This window comes from Nothoprocta perdicaria, unplaced genomic scaffold (genome assembly GCF_003342845.1).
Source record: "Nothoprocta perdicaria isolate Ctin4 unplaced genomic scaffold, notPer1 scaffold_283, whole genome shotgun sequence".
In the NCBI taxonomy this organism is placed as follows: Eukaryota; Metazoa; Chordata; class Aves; order Tinamiformes; family Tinamidae; genus Nothoprocta; species Nothoprocta perdicaria.
The window spans coordinates 674,115-683,080 of NW_020455514.1; the positions used below are offsets into that span (position 1 = coordinate 674,115).

Here is an 8,966-nt window from a genome sequence, read left to right on the forward strand (position 1 = left end):
CGGGCTGGGATCCCCGCTGCCGAGCCCCCAGCAGCGGCTGGGCAGGCAGCGCCAGCCCCCGCTCCGTCCCACTTCCCGCCGCATCCCGCTCGGAGCCGGGCACCCGCCGGAGGGAGCGCCCGGCGCGGCTCGCATCGGGATTTTCCCTGCCTTTGGGGCCCGGCTTTTTGCTGGCTCGGCCTCGTGCGGGGCCCGCGGGGCTCCGTGCTTCCCGTGTGCCCCAGGCGGGAGCAGCTGCAGCGCCGCATTCCCGGGATGCGTGTCGGGCGCCAGCCCCGCCGGGATGTGCGGCAGGGGGCGAAGGGCTCCAGCACGGAGCAGCTGCCGCAGCCGAGGGGCGGGAGGCATCCCGGGGAGCTCGCCCTGCCCTGGGAATGCGCTGCTCCCATCCATACCGGCTCCCTCCGGCTCGGGAGACGCATCCCGGGAAGCTTGCCCTGCCACGGGAATCCCCTGCTCCCATCCGTACCGCCTCCCCCCAGCTCCACAGGCGAATCCCAGGGAGCTCGCCCTGCCCCAGGAATCCGCTGCTCCCGTCCGTGCCAGTTCCAAAGCCGCATCCCAGGGAGCTCGCCCTGCTGCGGGAATCCGCTGCTCTGATCCGTGCCGGCTCCCAGAGCCGGCAGCTCGCGGGCCCTGTATCCGCAGGGATACATCCATACGTGGGGGCTCCGGGCCAGCCCCGTGTCCGCAATTCCCGTTTCCCGTGGGGCGCTCCTGGCTCCCTGTGGTCCCTGCTCAGCCCGGGACCCTGGGGTCCCCTCCTGTTTCCCGGCACTCGCCCGGCCGAGGCGCCGGCTACTCCCGCCTCGCGTGCGGATCTGGGAAGCAGCTCTCGTGGGAAGGCGCTCGCGGAGCCGTGGCCGCAGCGCGTTCCCGTGAGGCGCAGGGCTCGGAAGCGCCATCCAGGGACACGCTGTGCCCGGCCGCGTCCCCATGCCTGTGTCCGCATGTCCCCAGGGAGCCGGGCAGCGCTCCTGGGACCACAAGAGCCTTGGCATCTGCTCTGTGCATGGAGGGGACTTGGGAATAGCTGTGTCCAGCCTTTCCTGGACCCGCTCCAGCTTCTTGTCCCGCTGTCCCGGGAGAGCCCCATCCCCATGGCCCCACGGAGGCTCCCGGTGTCCCGGGTGATGCCGCGTGGCCCCACGGAGGCTCCCGGCGTCCCGGGCGGCACCGGGCCGGGCCCGGCGCCCTTTGCCCGCTCCGGAGGCGGCCGCGCCCGCAGGTGCAGCCCGGGCGGGCCCGGAAGGGGACGTTTCCTGCCGCCGCTGTCACCGYGTGCGCGCGCTGGGGACGGGACGGGCCGCGCGCTCCCAGCCCGCTTCCTTCCTCGTGCCCGGCCCCGGGGGGACGTGCAGAGCTGCCCTTCCCGGACGGGCGCTTCCCGAGGCCGCGCGTGCCGGAGCGCTGGCCCGGGATCGTGGGTCGCGTGGGTGACGGTGCTGCGGGCTCATGGATCCGTCCATCCCGCAGGACACGGCACCGTCACCCGCATGTTCCCAGCCCGGAGCTCCGAGGCCRCAGCCGCTCCGCTCCCTTCCCCATCCCCACATGTGGGGTGCCTCCCCATCCCCCTTGGCCCYTTGTTTTGGGGCCAGCTGCTGCGTTTTGGGGTGCCTGAGCCCGGGCGGGAGCCTCCTGGCCCTGGCCCCTGCCTCCATCCTCCSTGCTGCCTTACCCGGCCTCCCGCATTCCTGCCTCCCTCCCTTCCCTTCCTCCCCCTCCTGCCGCTTGTTTGACCATCCCGGAGTTTGCTCCGTCGCCAGGGAAGGACGCGGCTCTTGGAGCGCTGGGTGTCCCCAGCCCCACCGGTGTCTTGGGACTGGCCCCGGGTTCTGTCCCCGCCGTTCTGTCCCAGCCCTTGAGCTGGGATCCTGTCCCTCCCGGCTGTATCCCGAGTTCCCAGCCCGCCGCCGGGCTGGCTCTCTGGGAATCCTTGGCCGGAGGCCGGGAGTCGTCCGGGTTGGCTCCCGGCTCCTGGAGGAGCTGCTGATCTTGGCCACGGAGCAGCGACCGTGGCGGGTGGGAACGGCCCCGCTCGGAGCCGGGATCCAGCCCGGCTCCCAGACGGGACCACCCGCCTTGCCCAGGGGCTTCCTGGTGGCGGGAATGCTGGAGCCGCAGGAGGCACCATCCGTGTCCCGGGAGGTGGCACCTGCGGGATCCGCGGGACCCTGTGAGTGCAGCCCTGAGTCACCGACTACCCTGAGTCACCTCCCCTTGAGGCAGGGGGGACAGCAGCGCCCGGCTGTCCCCCATGAGGAGCCCGGGAAGGGACAGGGCGACATGGAGCATCCCGCTTGGAGCGGCGGGCACCGCGTCCCCTGCATTGCCCACATCCCGGCGCTCTCGGTGCGGCCGAGCCCCCCGCTCCTTCCGGAGCCGCTGCGGGCGCCCGCCGGTGCCGCTGACTCAGCCGGAGCGGTGCCCGGCGCGGGCGCTGCCGGGGGCCCCGCATTCCTGCTGCGCCTGAGTCACCGGCACGGCGCTGCCGGGACCTGCCCGGCTGCCGCCTTCCCTTTGCAGCCCCGCTTCGTGCCCGGGGGGAGCTGGCGCTTGGCTTGTGCCCCTTGGCGCCCGGTGTGGGACACCCGGGGCAGCGGGGTGGCCTTGCCTGCTTACCGGTGCCGGCGGCCACCGAGGCACCTGGCAGGCAGCGGCCGCGCTCTGCCTGTTTGGGAAAGCCCTTCCCGTGGCCGGCCTCTTCCCCGCCATTGTCCACGGTGTTCCCGAGGACTTCCCACCGGAAAGGCCGCCCTTTCCGCGGCCCGGGTGCGGGCACCCGCACCCATCCCGCTCGCCGCTGCCGCGGGCACGTGTGGGGCTCCCTTTGCTGGAAAGGGCCCCTTGCTCTTCCCTCGGCCTCGTGCGGAAGCACCGGGGGTGTAAACGCCCCGGAGCCGCCCGGGGGGCTGACGGAGCCGGCACGGCGCCGCGTTCCCCGGTCCCGTCCTGCCGCGGCAAGCCCGCATTCCTGCAGGGAAGGGGCGAGCACGTGCGCGTCCGCGCGCCGCCGGCAGCTCCCTGCTTCCCGGCATCCCCTCCCGCCGCCTGCGGCCCCCGCGCCGGGGTCCCCCCTCCCCTGCTCTCGCTGCCGCTGCCTCCGGCCGCGCGTGTTTATCCCGGCATTCCTGGGATATCCTGGCAGGGCCGCGGGAGGCGGCGGGCTTGTCGGACACGACGCAGCTGCGCCGGGCCCCGGCTCAAAGGTTGGCCGGGAAGGGGCCCCGCTGTTTACACGCGCGGGGGGCCCCGGCCTCCTCTTCCCGGCGCTGCCGGAGCCGGGCCGGATCGCTCGGCGTTCCGGCCGCCGCGGCTCCTGCCGTTCCCACACCCCCATGTGCGCTGGGATCGAGGCCTTTGCCAGGAGCTCCGTGTGGGAATGGAGCTGGCAGAGCGCCCATCCATCCTGCTGCCCGCAGCAGGTCCCGGCTGTCCCCAGCCTCGCAGCGCATCCGTGTCCCGCTGCCGGGGGGCACGGAGGGCACCCGCGGCGGTGCCGGGACCGCCGCTTCCCGCTCCATCCTGCGGGAGCGGGGGAAGGCGCCGGAAGGGCTGGCACGAGGTGCCCTGGGGCAGCATTTTCCTGGGGCTGATTCAGCTCCCCGGGGAGCTCCCGCTTCCCGGCACCGCGTGGGCCTTGGCTCCTCTCGCCCRGCCCGCGGCACGGGGCCAACTTGGCCTCCCCGCGCCAGCCCCGGAGCCTGCAGCGCTCGCGCAGGGCCCCATGCACCGTCCCCTCCGCGTTGTCACCGGCCTGGCCGTCCTCGGCTGCTTTCTGCACCGCTCGACGTGCCAGAGGGCTGAAACACGGGGGCCACCGCTGCCTCCCGTCACGCGTTCCTCGTTCCCCGCAGGCTGCTGGTCGGGGCGCCCCGGGATGTGGAACCGGAGAACGGCACGCGCACGGGCGCCGTCTACGCCTGCCCGCTCTCCGCCTCGCGCAGCGACTGCCAGCGCCTCGACATGGAGCTCAAGAGTATGTGAGCGCCCCGGGGCCCCCGTGCTTTTCCGCGGCTCCGGAGCTCTCGCCCTGACCCTGGCGCCGCCTCTCCCTGCCGTAGGCGAGCCGGACAAGCACCTCATCGAGGACATGTGGCTGGGGGTGACGGTGGCCAGCCAGCGGCAGCCCGCGGGCAGGGTCCTGGTGAGTCCCGCGCGCCCTGCGCCGGCCCCGCGTCGCCTCTCTTGCCCTGTCCCTCCGCTGGGTGACAGGGTGCACAGGTCACCGCTCCGGTGCAGGGTATCGGGGTGCACAGGTTGATGCTTGCGTCAGGCGGAGGGGGCAGCGTGTGGGGTGTAGGGACCACCGGGCCATGCAGGGCAGTTGTGCTGGATGGACCCTACGCCTGKGGTTAGGGTCCCTGGTGGGATCTGGGACCCTAGGGACCCTGGGACCCGGATCTGGGGGCTCTAAGGCTAGGGAAGGTGCTACATAGACCCTATGGAGCAGCAGAGTGACATCACAACGTATGGGTCCTTACTGGCAGGACAGTATTGCCAAACGTGCCCTGATGTCCATATGGGAACGGGGACAGCGTGTGGGCTTGGGGCCGGAGGGGCCTGTGCGCCCGGTGCCCTGGGGAYGATGCCCGTCCGTGCCGGCAGGCCTGCGCGCACCGCTACACCAAGGTGCTGTGGTCGGGCAGCGAGGACCAGCGGCGCATGGTGGGCAAGTGCTACGTGCGGGGCAACGACCTGCGCCTCAACATCAGCGACGAGTGGCAGACCTACCACAACGAGATGTGCAACTCCAACACGGACGCGGAGGAGAGCGGCATGTGCCAGATGGGCACCAGCGCCGGCTTCACCTCCAACATCATCTACTTCGGGGCGCCCGGCGCCTACAACTGGCAGGGTTTGTGTCGCATGTGTGCCCCTGTGCGTGCATGGCTGCATGCCCAGCGGGCCGGCCGTTGCATGCAGCTTGCATGCAGCGGGTGGCAGCAGGCTGCTGACCAGGGGCTCGTTTCTGCCCTGCTGCTGCAGGCACCAACTACGTGCTGCAGCGGGAGATGTGGGACCTGCACGACTTCTCCTACCCCAACGAGAAGAACGGCAACACCTACATAGGTGAGGAGCGGGGTCCCCGGGGGCGCCGGGGTCTGGGGGCGGTTGGGGCATGCGGGTTTAGGGAGGAGGCTTGGGGAGAGCTTGCAGAGGGACACGGGCATGCGGGCGCGTGGCATGGGGTGGGATCCCCGCGTGACGGCGGCGCCTACACCGCAGGCTACGCGGCGGCGATGGGCAGCGGGGTGCTGCAGCAGGACGCCGTGACGGTGGTGTCGGGCGCGCCGCGCTACCAGCACACGGGCGCCGTGTACCTGCTGGGCCGCAGCCCGCAGCACACGCTGCAGAGGCGCCTGCTGCTCCGCGGCCACCAGGTCGGCTCCTACTTCGGCAGCGCCCTGGCCTTGGCCGACCTCAACAACGACGGGTGAGCCCGGCCGCGCCGGCCCTTGCAGCGCTGGGGCTCCCTTGGGGCAGCCCCTTGCCCCAAGGAGGCTTGGGGGGCAGCGTGGGCTGCAATTGCCCTGGGGGATCCAGTGGCCCGGGGGTGGGAGGATCTGTCATTCTGGGGGCGCTGGGCTCCTTTGGGGGGTCTCGCAGCTCTTTAGGGGTGCTGTGCCTTCCTGTGGCTTTTGGGGTCCTTTGGGGGGGGTTGTCAGCGTGGGTGCTGTGAAGACGCCCCCGTCGCAGCCCCTGGCCCTGATGGGCGCCCGCTCCCCGCAGGTGGCAGGACCTGGTGGTGGGAGCCCCCTACTACTTCAAGCGCAAGCAGGAGGTGGGGGGCGCCGTGTACGTCTACATGAACGAGGGGGGCGCCTTCGGCCCCCAGCCCAGCCGGGTGCTCACCGGGCCCAGCTACTCGGCCTTCGGCTTCGCCGTGGCCGCCATCGGCGACCTCAACCAGGACGGCTTCCAGGGTGAGGGGCTGGGGCGCCCCGGCGGGTGCTGTGGGGTTGCGGGGAGGTCTTTGGGGTGTGTGTGGGGGGTGTCATGAGCTTTGGGGTGGTGGAGGTGTCTGGGGAGGGCTTGGAGTGCACAGGAAGGGGGGGTACTTGGGGGGCATTTGAGGAATTTAAGGGTATTTGGAAAGGGGCATTTGAGGAAGGGAAGGGGCGGGTGAGGGTGAGATGGGGAGATTGAGGAGGCTGCAGGGGAACCGCCCGGCAGCCCCTGCCCCATGGGACCCACCGGGCTCCTCTCCCCACAGATATCGCTGTGGGGGCTCCTTTCGAGGGGCCTGGCAAGGTCTACATCTACCACGGCAGCGCAGAGGGTCTGGTGGACAAAGCGCGGCAGGTAACGGCCCCGGGGGGGCTCCCTCAGCCGGCCAGGGGGGTCAGGGCTGCCTCTGAGCATCCTCCGCACTAGGGCTGGGATGAGGGGCATCCGCGGATCCGCGGGCACGAGGGGTGGGTGGCACCGGGCAGCAGGAGACACCCCGTTCTGCCGTGCCCCCCCGCCAGGTGATCGGCGGCTCGGATCTGGGTCCCGCCAGCATGCGGACCTTCGGGTACTCGCTGAGCGGCGGGCTCGATGTGGACAGCAACTCCTACCCCGACCTCCTGGTGGGCAGCTTGGAGGAGAGGATTGCCCTGCTCAGGTAAGGGAGCAGGGGCCGCAGCACGTCCCCTGGCCCCCTGGCYTGGCACGGCCACCCCCTGGCCCTGGGCRCCATCCCTGCCCTTCCAAGCGCCCYGCTCGTGCCGCGGGTGCCGAGGGGGAGGCTGCTCCCGCGCCGGAGGCTCGGCTGAGCCCTGTCTCGCTGCTCAGAGCCCGTCCTGTGATCAACATCCTCAACAAGACGTTGACGGTGAACCCCAGCAAGGTGGACCCTGCCCGCTGCACCCCCACCTCCTGGTGAGGCCCCCGGCGCGGCCGGCGCCGCTCGTGGCCCTGCGCCGTGGGCAGCCCTGCTCACAGCCTCCTTCCCCCRCAGCATCGAGGTGACCGTCTGCTTCTCCTACAACCAGAGCGCCGGCGACCCCGGCTACAAGGAGACCATCAGTGAGTGAGGAGGGGAGCAGGCGCGGGCCCACGGGGACGCGTCCGAGTGGGGCGCGGGGGACACAATTGCAGGCAAGGGGTGCATCCACGGAGCGGGCATGCAAGCTGTGTATGGGGGATGTGTCAACAGGGCATGCGTGTGGTTGTGTGCACGGGATTGCGCGGGATCGCATGGGATTGCGCGGGATCGCATGGGATTGCACGGGATTGCACGCGGTTGCGGGACCCCCACGGCTCTGCTTTCCCCCACCCCGGCAGCCCTGGAGTACACGCTGGAGGCGGACAAGGAGCGGCACCCGCCCAGGGTGAGGTTCCTGGAGACGCACTCGGCCACCTACCGCGGCCTCTTCCGTATGCCTGGCACCCGCTGCGAGACCAAGGAGCTGCTGCTGGTGGTGAGTGGGTGCGAGCGGGCGCCTGTGCGCGCTGCAAGCTGGATCAGGGAGATGGGGGGGGACGCGGTGAGGTGCAAAGGCTCCTGCGAACACGCGGGACAGGCATTTTCCAGCAGGAGAGGAGGTCTGAGTCCAGGCTGCACTTGTGATGAGTTTGATGCATCTCATGGGTGCGCGTGTCCCTGGATGTGGCTGCTTTGCTGTAGCTGGATGCAGGGAGCATCAGCGCTTTTCCTGCATCCYGCAGGAGAACATCCGGGACAAGCTGCACCCCATCGTGCTCACCATGAACTACTCGCTGGTGGAGAAGCCAAGGGCCTTCCAGCTGGGCCTCCGCTCCCTCGATGCATTCCCTGTCCTCAACGCCGACCAGTCACACGAGAACGAGACGAAGGTACCGGGGGAGCAGGCGAATAGGCTGGTTGGGGCATCCAAGGGACATAGGAGCCCTCCAGGCTGTGCCCGTGCCTCAGTGTCCCCCTGTGTAAATGGAACAGACACATCCCCAAGAGCTGGGCTCTGAGCCTGGCTTTGTGCTAGAGGACACTCAGGGCAGGCACTAACACAGGGACGTCCCTGCCCCTCAGATCGAGTTCCAGAAGGAGTGTGGCCTGGACAACAAGTGCTACAGCAACCTCCAGCTTCAGAGCAGCTTTGTGAATGACCAGAACCAGCCGCTGCCCAGGTGAGCACCGGCAGCGCCCGGTCTGTGCACCTCTGCTGTCCTCTGCGCCATCCCCTGCCTGCCTTGGGCCACCCCTTGGCCACAGTGTCCCCATCTCAGCACGTGCCAGCACCTCCATCCCGCTGGGGTGGGTGTGTGGTGGGTGGCAGCACGCGGGCACCGCTGCGCTGAGCGTGGCCRGTCTCTGCTGGGCGCAGGCTCAACGGGACGCAGGTGCTGCAGTACAGCCAGGACATGCGGAAGCTCTACCTGAGCGTGAACATCACCAACAAGCCCAGCACGGCCTCCGACGGCGAGGACGCCCACGAGGCCCTGCTCAACGTCACGGCGCCCGCGACCCTGCTGCCCTCCTCCGTCCGCCCGGTAAGGGCTGTCCCCCCCTGCTCCCCAGCTGGGAGAGGGGCAAAGGCCCCGACTTGGCACTGCCAGGAGGTTCCTCACGCCCTCGCCCTCCGCAGACCGGCGCCTGCAGCTTTGGCGAGACGGTGCTGTGCGAGCTGGGCAACCCCTTCAAGAGGAACCAGAGGGTGAGCGCTCTCCTCAGCCCAGCCGGGACCCGGCGGGCGGGCGGGGGTCTGGCCGGGCTGCTCCAAAGTCCGCCCGTGTTGCAGGCGGAGCTCATCATCATCTTCGAGGTCATCGGCATCACGCTGGACACGCGGGAGGTCTCCGTGTGGCTGGACCTAACCACGTGCGTGGCCCTGGGCGGGCAGGGGGCTTGTTGGGAAGCAGGGCCTGGGGAAAGATGCCTGGAGGGGATGTCGGTTCCTCTTTCTTTCCTTTCCCCTTTCCTTTCCCCTTTCCTTTCCCCTTTCCTTTCCCCTTTCCTTTCCCCTTTCCTTTCCCCTTTCCTTTCCCCTTTCCTTTCC

At 70.3% G+C, this 8,966-nt stretch overlaps 1 protein-coding gene across 1 annotated transcript in view; it reads left to right on the plus strand.

Moving 5' to 3' along the window:
* Positions 1-3,341: 3,341 nt before the first annotated feature.
* ITGA3 (integrin subunit alpha 3) overlaps positions 3,342-8,966 on the plus strand; it is a 9,527-nt gene continuing 3,902 nt past the window's right edge. Inside the window, exons 1-17 of the mRNA XM_026041403.1 lie at positions 3,342-3,379; positions 3,861-3,982; positions 4,068-4,150; positions 4,612-4,861; positions 4,993-5,076; positions 5,233-5,440; positions 5,737-5,930; positions 6,221-6,309; positions 6,477-6,613; positions 6,784-6,870; positions 6,950-7,017; positions 7,276-7,412; positions 7,660-7,806; positions 8,000-8,097; positions 8,295-8,460; positions 8,556-8,624; positions 8,709-8,788. Coding sequence (XP_025897188.1) covers positions 3,342-3,379; positions 3,861-3,982; positions 4,068-4,150; positions 4,612-4,861; positions 4,993-5,076; positions 5,233-5,440; positions 5,737-5,930; positions 6,221-6,309; positions 6,477-6,613; positions 6,784-6,870; positions 6,950-7,017; positions 7,276-7,412; positions 7,660-7,806; positions 8,000-8,097; positions 8,295-8,460; positions 8,556-8,624; positions 8,709-8,788 — 2,057 coding nt within the window. The remainder of the gene's footprint in view (positions 3,380-3,860; positions 3,983-4,067; positions 4,151-4,611; positions 4,862-4,992; positions 5,077-5,232; positions 5,441-5,736; positions 5,931-6,220; positions 6,310-6,476; positions 6,614-6,783; positions 6,871-6,949; positions 7,018-7,275; positions 7,413-7,659; positions 7,807-7,999; positions 8,098-8,294; positions 8,461-8,555; positions 8,625-8,708; positions 8,789-8,966) is intronic.